Source organism: Megalobrama amblycephala, linkage group LG16 (genome assembly GCF_018812025.1).
Source record: "Megalobrama amblycephala isolate DHTTF-2021 linkage group LG16, ASM1881202v1, whole genome shotgun sequence".
Lineage (NCBI taxonomy): Eukaryota > Metazoa > Chordata > Actinopteri > Cypriniformes > Xenocyprididae > Megalobrama > Megalobrama amblycephala.
The window spans coordinates 36,222,780-36,238,282 of NC_063059.1; the positions used below are offsets into that span (position 1 = coordinate 36,222,780).

Genomic DNA, 15,503 nt, shown 5'->3' on the forward strand with positions numbered 1-15,503 from the left:
CTCTCTCTGCTGTCATTCAGGCTTCATGAGTACAGAGCAAAGCAGGGACAGGTGGAAATGGTCTAAACTGGGTGTTTTTTAATGAGGGTCCCACTGGAACGGCAAGTGGAAAGACCCCACGACCTGTTGAGAGTAAAACGGCAGCCGTGCTGAAATGCAAGCCTGGACGCACACAACGACACTGCAATCTCTGCTTTGGCAGGCCACTTTGGCAGATTCGTGCAAGCCAATTAGGAAGCTTGAACAAACTGCTGCTTCAGTCTGAGTGGAACACAAGGCTCATTACTGCTCCACTTCTGTGTTTGAAACCTTTGCAACACCTCCTGAGAAACAGACAACAACAAAAGACACATCCATCCCACATTTACCTCCAAAAAAAGCTTTATCCTAGGTCAAAAAAGAGGACAATGCTGGGATCTATGGGCAGGGTAGTCCCAGGTTGAAAAATGCCATTTCTTGCTCATCCATCATAGAATGGACAGGGCACATTAGCAAGCATATGGTTAATTAATTCCCCTTAGACACTTGAATGGATGAGTGTTGAACACGGCAGCTCTCAGTCCTCTCATTAGCCGTCTAATTACTCTGACACCCCTCCTGCAGGGATCCTGGTGCATAAGATCTTTAGCACTTTAGCATCCATCTCGTATTCGACTATATGGAATCTTCACCAAGAAACTTATCTAAAAACAGAAAGGCAGATGTGGAGGTACCAGACACCACTTTTGCAAATCGAAGTGAGATAAACAAGATGACAGGTCTGAGGAGTGCCCTTGATTTACACATAGCAAAAGTAGGAATTTGGAGTTTACATTCATTAAAGTCTAAGGTTGTTGAGGGAGACTACTTTGTTCAGTGAAGAATTTGTTCTTGACTGAAGAAATTAAATTTTTATAGTTTCAGGTCTTTGTTGATTGCTTTCTTTGAGCACACATGGATATTAAGCCCTTAAAATTACATGTAGGTGTAGGTCAAATCAATCTGCAGACAAACCAGTGAGACCTTGAAGAGCACTCTTGAGAGTTAAGCTTCCCCAGTCAGGAGTGCCTCATCTTTTCACAAAAACTCCCAATGGAACTTCCTTTTTTCCCTATGTGCCCTCCTCTGGTCTCACTTCAAATTCAGACTGTTGACTATAAATGAGAGGCAGTGAAATGCACATCATTAGTAAGTTAGTAGATCAAAAACTCTTAAGCTATTTTTCACTTTCACCCTGAAGCTTAGAGGAATCTGTCAGGAGTGAATAATATCTATACACCAGTAAGGGTGCATATAAAGTCTGGCCACAGAGAATGCACTTTCCAAGAATGACTTTATAAAACAGCTTTGATACGGCAGACAGTTAATAGAAACTTCTCAATTCACAAGGCATTTTTTTTTCCCCACAGTGATGCTACACTAATTGTAGAGAATGTTCCCCTGGGACAATCTGGTGCTAAGTATCATGCTCAAGGGTACCATGGTGGCCGAGCAGGACCGTGACCTAACTTCCCAGTTACAAAGTCATCCATATTTAGGTCAAAAAAGTCTCCTCATTATAATTTAGGCTACCACAAGCCGAAATTTTGCTGTGTATGTCACAAACCCACAACCTCTATAAGACTTATAAACACCACCAGTTCTATCATCCCCAGAAGACCAATCCAATACCCTGGGTTGACATGACATGTAATATAAAAAAAATATATTTTTATGAAGGTAAAACTTAAAATACATTGAGCTGGTTGTAATTCTGAAGCTTTTTTTTCTTCAGAAAACAAAAGATTGGCACTTCAGAGTCAATAGACAGTTAGAATGAGTGTCTTATGGGTATGACTGAGGTTGCATGTTGGGCGGTACAATGAGGGCCCAGCAAGCTAAGAAATGAACACAGAGGGAAGCTGATGACCTTCAGATGCCGAGGACATAATGACCTTCTTAATGAGCATGCCACCACTGAGAAAATGGCACACGAATCCCAATTTTGCAATCTCACTCCTTTCGAGGAAGCAGTTCTTGCAAACTACACAGAAAAAGGAATAGGGGAAAATAGCAAAACTATGCGGCAAGTCAAAAACATCTGTCAGGAGGTTTAATTGGGTTCATTAGACAACACAGCTAGAGTTACCAATTACAGGCCTACATAATTAATTGCACTTGAAATTAAATATATTTTCTCATCAGCTTTTAATTAAACGTGACCCCTTGTTGTTGATTGAATCCCAGATTCTCAGGGTGAGCTACGGTTTCATGCGTGTTTACCTGAGGTGCACAGGGAGATGAGCTTGATTTTGGAAGAGGGTTAGGATGGGGTGGGGTGTCTATAATTACATGAAGTGATTAAGATACATCAGCTTGGCAGGCTTTGCAGGGCTCCTAACAAGGTCAGAGCTTAACTAGCCCTCTAGCTAACTCAGACAATGACTTCATTAAGCACAGTGTTTAGGCATTTAATGTTGACAATGGTATCTAGTTTTGTTCCAAAAAATATAGTGAGCTTGTTCCTAAGCGGTTGCCTTTTCAAGAATAGCTCTACATAGACAGCAATTCTGCACGGCACACATTTCTTGCAATGCATTCTACCTCAACGCTGAGCATGATGAGGCATCTTTGAAGAAAGCATGATATTGTTGCCTACTGTTTGGGGGACTTTGTGCCTAAAACACATCTATGACACCATCTAGGTAGGCGGCATACTAGTTTTTGGAACGAGTATCTCAAAAGAATCCAAGCTGCCGCACTGTATACTACCTACATACTACCTTCTAAGGCAGAATCCTAACGATTCCTAAAGTGATGTAATTAGATTTTTTTTTTTACATAAACAGCTACTAAAGCAGGGGTGTCCAAACTCTGTCCTGGAGGGCCACTGTCTCCAACTTGCTTGGAGGTTTCTAGCCTACAGTAAGACCTTGTTGGTTCAGGTGTGTTTAATTAGGGTTGGAGCTGAACTCTGCAGGACACTGGCCCTCCAGGAGCAGGATTGGACACCCCTGTATTAAGGTCAATCACTCCACACCACATAAATAGTGTACCTTAAATAAAGCACATATGGTTACCCTAAAATTTTGCAAAAGTGGTTATTAGCATTTTGAACAAAGCTGAGCAATTAGCATTATCAGCTAACAGAATTTTAATCTAGGTTCCAAATCACTGTAGAGAATCACAGGGTAGCAATTAAGTTTTTTCTTTTTTTTCAGCCAAAAATAGATGAATGGATGGATGGTTAGAGCTCATTTTAGTTCTGTTGCAATGCATATTTATTATCAGTGCCTACGCTTTGGTTGGAAAGCTGTTTATCTTTAATAATGAAGACACATCTGTGAGATCTCCATTTGGATGCACCTTGTGCAAATGACTTGCACTCATTTTTTCCCCATATTTTGAACTTCAAAAAATACTATTTTATTTTGTGGGCTGTGTGTTAGATTACACAGAACAATTTACATTCTAAGCAGACACACATTATGCAAACCCATTTCATGCTGTCCTCTAAAAGATATTGGGTTATACAAAACATTATTGTTATTATTGATTTACTCTCAAAGGAATGGGCACACTTTATTTGGAACCGCTATAGACAAGCTCTTATCTTCTCACATATATGTCGGATATTCCACTTCTTTCATGGGACTATATGAAACGCATAATGGAATTATTAGCAGACACTTAGTAACATTCAGTAAAGCTCTGGTGTGCATAGTCAATGTTCAGACTGATATGGTGCATGACTGATATAACTGTACATACAATGCATCACAGACAGTTAAACTGCAGAAATATTAACCAAGCAGAACAAATCCAATCACAACCAGCACAAACTGTTGCTATGGCTCAATCATATCTTACTTTATCTGTTGTCCATTATTGATTTAGTTCACTGACCAAGCTGAATACAGTTGTGGGACATTGAAATTTCCTAACAATGTGAGAGATCAATAATGTTCACTGCAATCTGCTGCAGATGAGCTTTCAAATGATTGAAAAGTGAATCATATACAACATCTTTATATGCGTCACTACTCTGGCAGAAAGGTGGAAACAGATCAAATTCAACACAAAAGTCGTATCAGTCTCTTTCACAGAGGAGATGTACTGATTACCATCAGCAGCTTGGATTCAGAGAAGAAGTGCTTAAATGACAAAACATATCTTCAGCCTTTAGGACAATCTTTAGTATTACAAAAAGTAAAGAGTATAACAAGTACAAATAATGAGTATAACAGTTTGCTGACCACCAAGTTGGTTTCCACTTGTCAGGATTTGTCTGGTTTGAAGTTTTTAGACCGTTTCATGTCCTGTCAGATGGTTATCCTGGCAGACCAGGTAAACCAGATGAAAACCAGATTAGAAATCCTGAGGGACCAGATTTACCAGCTAAGAGTAGCAAACCACCTTCCAGCTTTTGGTTTTAAAGAGACTCATCTTTTTTATGTGTCACATCTTTGACGCAGTTTTAAGGATGGATGGGGATGTAGAAGGATGAACTTACCAATAAAGTAGGCCAACAGGAACACCAGGGTGACGGAGATGAGGATGGCACTGAGGGCAGCACATTTCCAGTTGCAGTGCTTATAGGGTTTCTTCAAGCTAAAGGCAGGCCGTGAGAAGGTGTTCCTCGGCAGGGGCCGGGGTGGAGGCGAGTATACCGTGCTGGACGTCAAAGGGTAGCCGGGAGAAGTTGTGCAGTACAAGGGCGAGGTCCCGCCAGGCTTGAACAGAAAGTGTCTGCAGAGACGCAGAAAACGCTGTTGCTTATGTTCAAAAAAAATATTGGGCATTAGAGAGCACTGTGTGATAAGTGTTTTCTCATCATGTTAAACAGTATCTGTAGAGTGTGTAGGCTTGTGTTCCCACACTGGTCAGTACTGCTGTCGCTAAGCACTTTTCCAAGCTGTTGCCATAGCCACCTCTGAGTGCTGGCGGGCAGCAAGACACACTGTGCCCCGTGGGGTGCATTATATTGGAATTTTGAATCAATATCAAATTTAATTTACAGCCCGAGTGACCACAGTGGACTCTTGTTAATACAAGCCCTCGTAGTGACTTCTAATTCACCTTAAGGGTGCGTGTGTCAAGAAGCTCTGGGATATTGCAGGATGTACATTATCAGGACAGCTTATTCACTGTGGATGAGACCAGTTCTCTTGAAATGAGATGCTACTGTGGCTCATAAAAAGCTTGAAACAGGTGTCACTGACTTAGAAAACTGCTGTCAAGCTGTACTGACCGTATGAGGGGAAACTCAGAAACAAACCATGTTGGCCTAATGAGGTACAAGAAAAGACTTGCAAAAACTCTTAGGCTTAGTGCACACTACAAGACAGAAGCTTGTTCATCTTGCTCCTCTTCATGTTTTAAGTCTGACTCATCTGCGACCAAAAGGCAAAGACTGTAGCCTCTTAGTATGTCTCACTGAAGCTTTTCGGAGTGTGTGCACTTATGAGACACGTTCCAAGATGCTCTGATGTCCTTTCCCGATACTGTCCCCTACTCTCATCCCTAGTTAGTCTGTCTCTTTCACTGTCCTCTCCAATTAAAAGGAGAAAATGCCCCTTAAACATCTTTTAAAAAGCCTATCTCTGATTACTAGCATTAAAGTTCACCCAAAAATGAAAATCCTGTCATCATTTACTCACCCTCAAGTTGTTCTAAACCAGTGTGAATCTTCTGCTGAACACAAAAGAAGATATTTTGAAGAATATGGGAAACCAGACAATTGTTGGGTCCAATGGATGACTTATTGTCATCCCATACTATAGACGTTAATGGGGCCCATCAACTGTTTGGTTACCCATATTCTTCAAAATATCTTCTTTTGTGTTCACTAGAGGAAAGAAATTTATACAGGTTTGGAACAACTTGAGGGTGAGTTTATGATGACTATTGATTGACTTTTGATCTTATATCCATATGATGACTAGGGTGAACTATCCTTTTAAGTTTGTACCTTAAATGTCACAAACTATGAGGCCCTACAACTATTGCGCCTGCTAATAGTGCTATTAAAAGGATAGTTTCTCCAAAAATTAGAATTCTGTCACCATTTATTCATTCTCATGTCATGACAAACCTGTATGACTTCAATCAAGGTAACAGGTTTCTGTCTTGTACTGTGCACTTGGCCTTATGAACAATTTCTTAGCAAAGAATGCTAAGGTATTCAGGGTTAATTAGAAAAGTTGTTAGTTTGGTGTTCAAAAATAAATGTTTAAAAAACATGCAATTCATATAGTAAGTGATGAAAATGTTAGATTCTGTTACAAATAGCACTATGTAATGGGAAACAACTGTGCACAGGTACCACTATGCAGCATGGCAAAGCAGATTCCGGCAGCCGCGGTCAGATCATGCAACATACCCATCAGTGTAAGCGCCGTCGCGGCGAGCTGTGGCCAGTATGTCCATCTCTATAAAGTTGTCCTGTAAAGTCTCTAGGAATGTCTGCTTTGCTATGTTTCTACACACAGGTGGAGAGATGGACAGATGGAACGAGAGTGAGACATGCGTGCAAGAGGAAGACACAGATGTGCAAACACAAAAATGCGATCACCCGGCGAATTTGTGTAAATGGACAGAGTGGAGAGGCCGACAAAGACAAACAAACCCCATATTCCAATGACAGGGTGCTGGTGCCAGATCCAGAGCCCAATTTGGAACCATTCCACATATTTCAACCTCAGGAAAAATGGTGTTTAGGGGCAGAACCCCATTCCTCACCTCTCAAATCTAAACGTACTGTTCTCAAACTACTGTATTAACCAACAACCTGAGAGAACAGAGTGCGGGAGAATCTCCTCATCAAGTAATGTTTTTAAAACAACAACTCCTCAGTCTATCAAGACTGATAATAAACAAAACTAGATCAAACAAGCTTACATTATCATTTACAAAGCTGTTTATCCTGGAAACGCCCACAGCACCCAACAACAATTCATTCCCAACCTCTAATCTAGCTGGCGGAGGTCCAAGAGTGCTGATGTTTAGTATAACAGCACAAGGGCGTCTCCTGGTAAACCAGCTTTGAATGTTAAAATGTTTTGGAAACTTGCAAGACTCTTAAAGGATTAGTTCACTTTAAAATTAAAATGACCCCAAGATTTACTCACCCTCAAGCCATCCTAGGTGTATTTGACTTTCTTCTTTCTGATGAACACAATCTGAGTTATATTAATAAACATCCTGGTGCGTCCAAGCTTTATAACGACAGTGAATGCGACCAACGAGTATGAAGCTCAAGAAAGTGCATCCATCCATCATAAACATACTCCACACTGCTCCGGGGGGTTAATAAAGGCCTTCTGAAGCAAAGCGATGCATTTGTGTAAGAAAATATCTATATTTAACAAGTTATAAAGTAAAATATCTAGCTTCCAGAGCGCCTTCCGTATTCAACTTACAAAGAAAGTGTAACGCCTCTCGCAGTTCAAAATGCTTCATAACTTCAAAAATATGGATATTTTTTCAAATACACCTAGGATGGCTTGAGGGTGAGTAAATCTTGGGGTAATTTTCATTTTAAAGTGAAATAATCCTTTGGTTGGAGCTATGGTTTAAGAAATGAAGCCAGCTTTGAAAACATTTGTCTTTCCAGTCAGTTGAAATACGGGCTGGTTCGCAGCCCTAGCTGGGCACCAGCACCATTTCGGTGAAAGTGGGGAAAAAGAGACATCCTTATGGAACTAAAGTGTTGTGTGGGGTTTTTTCCCCCGTGAAACCCAGCTCGCCCCACCTGAGAGCGCTCACGTTCTTTTACTGCACATGTACCTTGTGTTGTACGACCCATGCCCCTCTCTGCAAGCGTCCTGTTCTTCTCTGATAAACATTAGAGTATTCTGGCTCCTTTATGATTGTGGTTAGAAGAAAACAAGGCATTACTTTTCCATTCACTTCCTCACATTCTTTGTGTTTCAGGGGCTGACACAACACTTTTTAGAAGAATCACACATTATACTGACAGAATTCCCAAGTGGTTATGCTAAATCCTGCTCTAAGATGTGATGCTTTCCCCCCAGTTTTTAAATAATAAATGGTTTCATAAAGCAGAGGTTTATTAACATTCAGAGAGGAACTCTGCGTGCATTCAGTGAAGCATGTCTGCTGTAGCTCCGTGCCCCCTGAGACGGCTGTTCCATAAGGGAAGACTGAGATAATGCAATGGAGAAATGAACCGTCAACATGCACTGGGCAGGCGCAACACCTTCAAATCAACAAGAGAAAATGTTTGTTTTCTTTTCTTCGTGGCTGTTCCAGACTGCCTGCCTGCTCTGCTGATTGTCTTTGGCCAGCTTATGTACATTTGTTCGTTTGTTTGGGCATTGGGAGGCAAATTAAAGTTTTAAACGAAGACGAGAGGGGCCCAGAGGCCAGTTTGGAGGAGTCAGAGAAGAATACATGAAAGCAGCCAATAAGAGAATGGCATTGCCTGGCTCTCATCCAATGGGAGGGCTCAGTAAGCCTACATATCCAGGGACTCATCCAACCCATTCCAGCTCGCTGTACAAAAGTCGCGAGGGGAACCATTACAAAGCCATTAGCTAAAGTCTAAATGACAGGCCATCTTTCACTGCCCTTGTGGATATTGCTAATGGATATTCCAATTTCATCAGAGGGATTCGGATAATTGATCGCTCTTTTTTTTTTTTTTTAGATAGAAGGGAGGTGTGGGGGGTGGGGTGTGATGTCACTGATTTACTTGGTTTCCGCCACTCTCATCATGCCGCATGTCGGCTGGTGTGACCATCTGTTTCCCTTTCCCGTGGGAATACCTGGTCCAGATTAAAGTTTGGGGAAATCCATGATGTTTAATCAGTCATTATGTTGCTAACTGTCCCTTCGCAAATTCAAATTAACATTCATTTTCCTGTTGAGTGGACCGTTCACACTCATGCCGGTCACAAACACATCAAGAAAACAAAGAAACTGCGTGTTTCCAGGCAAGATTCCTAGTGCTTATGCTTATTATCAAACTATATAATGTGTAAGATGCTTTCATTTTGGTTTGGAACTGTGAAGCAGAGGTTACGATGTGGCTCAAATATGTTAAGATGAGTGCTTATGTGGTTGATGTGGGTTCAAGTCTGGCCTACAACATTTCTTGATTGCTGGTCATATAAAAGCAAAGAATATACTTTAACTTTGCAATCCCACCAGTAAATCGTTTTTCGACTTTCGGATCGACTTTGAGATCCGAGACCCGTGATGTACAGATGCTCTTAGCACAAAGTCCAAAATGGCTTATATTTATTTCAGCTGCAGTAAAAGTTTTAAGACATTTGAGTTGTTGGCGAGGTTGAGCAGAGCAGGAGGTGGAGGTAATCTGAGTATCAGTATGTATCATTTCTCTTCGGGCTGGTCTGACAGCGCTGATTTGCCTCCGCCATGCATGAGGAGCAGCCTGAGCAATGCAAACAGACATCTGAGAGGTTCTTGACTGATCTCCTCCACACAAGTGCCTCAGATAGAGGCAAACAGAGCAAGGGCTTATGGGAGATAAATAAGGAGCCGAGTTTTTAACAAAGCCCCCTTCAGAACCTTGAGAGAAATCGCCATTCGTCTATTGCATTTTGGGCTTGAGATATTAGATCAGCAACACTGTCCGGAAAGCCCAGGAAAACAATGTTTTTTCTCTTGTTATATATTCACTCGTGTTTTGAATGCATTTAGGCCTAATACAGGAATTTATGTAAGAACTGAGCCGCATGAAACTTCTATGTGCTAGACTGTAAACCTTCATTTAATTCTTATTTCAGTTATACATTTAAGGTCATTCCTACTATCAGCACATTTTTATGCAATATATTAAGAAATACACCAGGTACTTCTTCAATGTTTCCCCTTATCTAATTGAAATGTTTCAAAGAAAACACATTTTAATGAAAATATCAATCAACTTATATTTTTTCCAATATCACTTTCCAACCTCTTAGTCTTTTGTAAAATCCGCTTAACTAACTAAAGCTTGTTCCTTAAAAGTCAACATCCTCCATCCACCATTTTGGTGGGAAAACAAACATCAATAAGTATTATCAATAGCTTTGCTGAATTTAGCTTTTATTAGCATTCGGTGATGTTTTGTAGTATGAATTGGTTTGTCTTGAAACGTCCCATCCAGTTATATAAAATATCAGAAATCAGTATATTAATATAAAAATGTCAAAAGACAAAAATATCTTCAAGTTGACACCTTATGTAAGCTAATTGGCTAACTTTAGCTCTTTATTTCCATTCTTTTAAGGTTCCATTCTGTTAATTGTCACCCTACCAAGTTTTAATTGCTACAATTTATGTGCCTAAGATTGGCCAGAAGATGTTTTTGAAAGTCAGGTATGCCATTTTACCGAAATACTTCATTAAATTACAATACAAACATGCATCAAATGCTACTGCATAACAGCAGGAATGACCCATAAAACTGAGTCAAGTGGAGATGAAAGGCTACATAAAGACTCATTAACTATTAACAGTGTAGTTGATCTTTTTAGCAGATACAAATAGAGTAAAACGCTTCATGCAGCCAGCATATGCATGCCTTACGATGCATTATAAACGCCTAATGTAGAGTCACTCAACTCAGTTCGACATCACAAAGATATTTCATTAGCCATTTTACCATGAGAACAGCACATTTCCAAATGTACCTGGTTTCTAGAGGAACGTTGCTGTTGAGAAGCCAGTTGTCCTGGGCACTGCCTGAATCCTGGGCACTTGTAGGCCCCTCATTGGGAGCCGAGCTATCGGTGGGGGCCGGGCTCGGGTTACTGCGCTGGGTATAGTTGCTGCGGCTCAGAGAGCCAATGGAGGCGGTGTGGTGCTGACTGGGGGAGTGGGAGTGCGACAGGGGCAGCGGTGGTGTCCGCAATCGGGAGTGGTTCTGGAACGAGCCCTCTGAAACGAGAGATACAGCACTATCAGCAATTAAACAAATGAAATTACTGCAGTGTTCATTAGCATGTGGTGCACAGACATTCATCTGTAACGTTTTTCCGATACTGCACAAGTAAACAACTCGACTTTCAAAGATAAGTCAATGATAAGAAGTTGTCTTAAAAAGAGACACCTAGCTTAAATCTTATACCCTGTGTCGCATCCAAATAGAGCTCCGGCTTCTAACAGCTGGAATCCCACAAACACTCATCAGGCAAAATACGCTGCAGACAATCTGTCATTATCAAGTAGACTGAATTACCCTCGTCAACCTGTTTGAAATTCACGCCATGATCAACTGCAGCTTGTGTGGTTGGACCCGACAAGACAGCTTCAGCTTCCGACAATGCTTTTGTCTACTAAAGCCACTTTGCGTCAAGGGAGATGGGGGCTATCAGACAGGAGATTGTGAGCATCAGATTGTGGCAATCCAGACGCAGATAAAGACCCTTGTGTCCTTGTGCGCTGCACAGCCATTCATTTCCATATCTGCTAAACCATTCATCAATCAATAAACTAGTGCCTCATTGCGCTAAGAACCTTTACTTAACAAGAACAAAGCAGTTTCATTTTACACCTGTCGGCAACACTCAACGGCCTCTTTACTGAGAACTTAAGCTGTTGCTAAAGGTGAGGCTATAACAACTTTACCATTGTTCACTAAAGGTATAGCGAATGTGCTAAGGACGTTTTATTTACATTTAACAACTTCACCTTCATTTGTTAAAAGGTATAGCAAATGTGCTAAATGTTTTTACATTTAAAAACAACTTTACTTTCATTTGTTAAAAGTATAGCTAATGCGCTAAAGATGTTTTATTTACAAATAAAGACAATTTTACCTTCATTTGCTAAAGGTATAGCTAATGTACTAAATATGTTTTATTTACAAATAAAAACAACTTTACCTTCATTCACTAAAGGTATAGCTAATGTACTAAATATGTTTTATTTACATTTAAGAACAACTTTACCTTCAATCGCTAAAGGTATAGCTAATGCGCTAAATATGTTTTATTTACATTTAAGAACCAATTTACCTTCATTTGTTAAAGGTATAGCTAATGTGCTAAGGATGTTTTATTTACATATAAAAACAACTTTACCTTCATTTGCTAAAGGTATAGCTAATGCGCTAAATATGTTTTATTAACATTTAAGAACAACTTTACCTTCATTTGCTAAAGGTATAGCTAATGCGCTAAATATGTTTTATTTACATTTAAGAACCAATTTACCTTCAATTGCTAAAGGTATAGCTAATGCGCTAAATATGTTTTATTTACATTTAAGAACCAATTTACCTTCATTTGTTAAAGGTATAGCTAATGTGCTAAGGATGTTTTATTTACATATAAAAACAACTTTACCTTCATTTGCTAAAGGTATAGCTAATGCGCTAAATATGTTTTATTAACATTTAAGAACAACTTTACCTTCATTTGCTAAAGGTATAGCTAATGCACTAAATATGTTTTATTTACATTTAATAACCAATTTACCTTCATTTGCTAAAGGTATAGCTAATGTACTAAATATGTTTTATTTACATTTAAGAACCAATTTACCTTCATTTGCTAAAGGTATAGCTAATGCGCTAAATATGTTTAATTTACATTTAAAAACAACTTTACCTTCATTTGCTAAAGGTATAGCTAATGCATTAAATATGTTTTATTTACATTTAAGAACCAATTTACCTTCATTTGCTAAAGGTATAGCTAATGCGCTAAATATGTTTAATTTACATTTAAAAACAGCTTTACCTTCATTTGCTAAAGGTATAGCTAATGTGCTAAATATGTTTAATTTACATTTAAAAACAACTTTATCTTCATTCGTTAAAGTTGGCCTATAGCTAATGCTCTAAAAAAGGTTTATTTACATTTAAGAACAACCTTTACCTTCAAATGCTTAACAAAAATTGGTGTCTACCAAGTAAATGTAGGCAGCCCTTTAGTAGGCTAACTGACAGATATTAAACAAATAAATAGGCCAGATATACTGTTATTGCATAAATAGATTTCACAAGACAAACAGACATTGATTATACATAATAATGTGGACATCCCTCATAGTGGGTTATGTGAAGTCCGACAGTAATTGTCATTTGTTACAAAAGCAGAGTGTTGATGGCTGTAGCTGCAATGCTTTTAAGGAGAAAAAGTCAGAGACAGAACTTGTTAGAAACTGTCAGCAAAATCTCTAGAAGTTGCATCTGTAAATTCATTCTTTCCAAAGTACTGCCACCAAAAATAATGATAATAATCAGGTGCTGGACAACTATTCAAACTATTTTTTTTAGTCGCACAACTCATGAGACATTTTACAACCTGAACTAACCTTGCTATGCCATAAAATGTCAAATTATTGACATATGAATGGTATATGACCCTCATTGGGTCTCATGCTGGTTGAACCACAGAACTGTCAAATAGTTCAAATATTCATATTTTAACAAATTTGCTTCACTATTTTTTATTTTTATTTTATTTTTTATTAAAGAATAAAAAATAGAAGATTATGCCAAACTACATAATACGTTTCACAAGGTTTTAATGAGCCTTTTTTCTTCATTATGTTACCAGGACAGCCGTATCACTTATTTCTGCACACCCAAAAATATCAAAATAAATTTTTAATTAAATACTAACAAATATTTATCACAAAAAAGGTTTATATACAAGTCATTATATACTATATACAATATATATATATATATATATATATATATATATATATATATATATATATATATATATATATATATATATATATATATATAGGGCTGCACGATTAATCGCATGCTATTCTCACGCGCATTTCGTCAGTAAAGCCGGTTCCCTGATTACCGCTAAATCACCATCACCTGCTTTCAAATGAAGCGGCATTTAATAGACGGAGCCGTAGGTCACTGAAAAGCCACGCAATATCGCGTTCATATCGCAGATGAATCGCCTGCGATAATGAACGCGATATTGCGTGGCTTGTCCGTGAACTACGGCTCCGTCTATTAAAAGGCGCTCCGTTTAAAAACAGGTGATGGCGATTTAGCGGCAATCAGGGAACCGGCTTTACTGACGAAATGCGCGTGAGAATAGCATGCGATTAATCGTGCAGCCCTATATATATATATAATTTTTTGTTTGTTTGTTTTGTTTTTTTTTTTACAAAAAATCTGTCTTGCAGACACTCCTGAGAATGCTTTTGTTGTTGCTTGCCTGAACTGACCTTCATAACAAACAAACTATTCTAACTCCTATTGCACGAACACAGCACCACTGACAACAATGTATGGCACTGAACGCCACGTAATAAGCAGCCCTGAATCATTCCTTACTTTTGAATGCTGTAAAAGTTGCATGCTTCGAAGGTCTTACCACAGTTTCACCCACCAAGCGACACAGTATGTTGTCTGTTGGATGCATGTCACCGGGGTGAAAGAACGCTAGTTCTCACATCTCTCATATGACTAAATGAGTGCTTTGCACCATGTGGTGAGTGCACATTTCTACTGAAGATCATTACGGGATGCGTCACTGACAGGGACCCCTTTACTTTTTTTATTCTCTTTCATTTTGAGCACAGGGCCAGATCATTTGTCAGAGCCAGTGACAGATGGGCCCGTACCAAGCCGCATTCCCACAATCCTACGCTACCAATTACTCAGAGCTCTGTTGCGTCTCTGAGCCAAGCTGATGATGGCCCCGATGAAACCGGATCAAAACAGATGGAGAGCTGGAAGAGAGGTAAACCATTTCCTCTGCACTATGAAGGTATGTAACATGCGGGCGTATTACTACTACGAAAGTGATGAAATTCAAAGAAGGTTAATGACAACAAGCTTTGATTAATCGTATTGCTTGACTGTCTAACTTCAAAAGAAGAAAGTACTTGAATTAGATTATTTTCTCTCTTATTGCAATTTAGCAAAAGTCATTCATAGGTTGACATATCCTAATGAATTTAAAAACTGTGGCTCTTAAGAACATGGCATTGAACTGAAATACTACATTTTGTCAGGCAAAATGAATTATAAACATAGAGTCCCTCAGGTAACAACAACAACAGCATAAAAACACCATTATGCATGTAATGAATGCTGCAAATAGTAATAGACTACATCAAGTTTAGGCTATGAATCACCCAATTCTAAACACTTCACTAAACATGTCTAAACTATTGCGTTGTGTTTTCAGAATAAGTTTGTTTCAACGCAGGGTTTTATTCCCTAAACAGCAGCCGGTAAACAGAAATGCTGATGCAGCTTTCAAGAGTTGGAGCTTTATTTCCATTGAAAAGCACAGAAGATAAGACTCATTTGAGTCCTTGAAACAATGAGCATAATAAGACGAGAAGTAATGATTCAGCAGGAACAATTCAGCACAGTCCAGAAGGACCTGTAAGACTAGAAGGTCTCTGATCGATCTAGTTTGCAGAACTCTGTTCACCAGCTATGAAAAGTTTGTTTTGCCAAAGAACCAAAAAAAATAAGGCAAGGACAAATTCATAGGTCTCAAACGATTTCCAGAAAAGGAGAAAAAAATATTTGTTTACTCATATTTTTACACAAAATCTAAAGAAAAGAATATATTTTG

At 39.0% G+C, this 15,503-nt stretch overlaps 1 protein-coding gene across 11 annotated transcripts in view; it reads right to left on the minus strand.

The window, feature by feature from the left end:
• tenm4 (teneurin transmembrane protein 4) overlaps positions 1-15,503 on the minus strand; it is a 261,307-nt gene that overhangs the window by 125,305 nt on the left and 120,499 nt on the right. For 4 of the 11 annotated variants that reach the window (XM_048160290.1, XM_048160285.1, XM_048160283.1 and 1 more), the window contains 4 exons: positions 10,620-10,866; positions 7,747-7,821; positions 6,341-6,439; positions 4,472-4,707 (listed from right to left, as the gene is read on the minus strand). In XM_048160290.1, coding sequence (XP_048016247.1) covers positions 4,472-4,707; positions 6,341-6,439; positions 7,747-7,821; positions 10,620-10,866 — 657 coding nt within the window. The remainder of the gene's footprint in view (positions 1-4,471; positions 4,708-6,340; positions 6,440-7,746; positions 7,822-10,619; positions 10,867-15,503) is intronic. The other 7 variants (XM_048160292.1, XM_048160289.1, XM_048160293.1 and 4 more) reach the window with 3 other exon arrangements.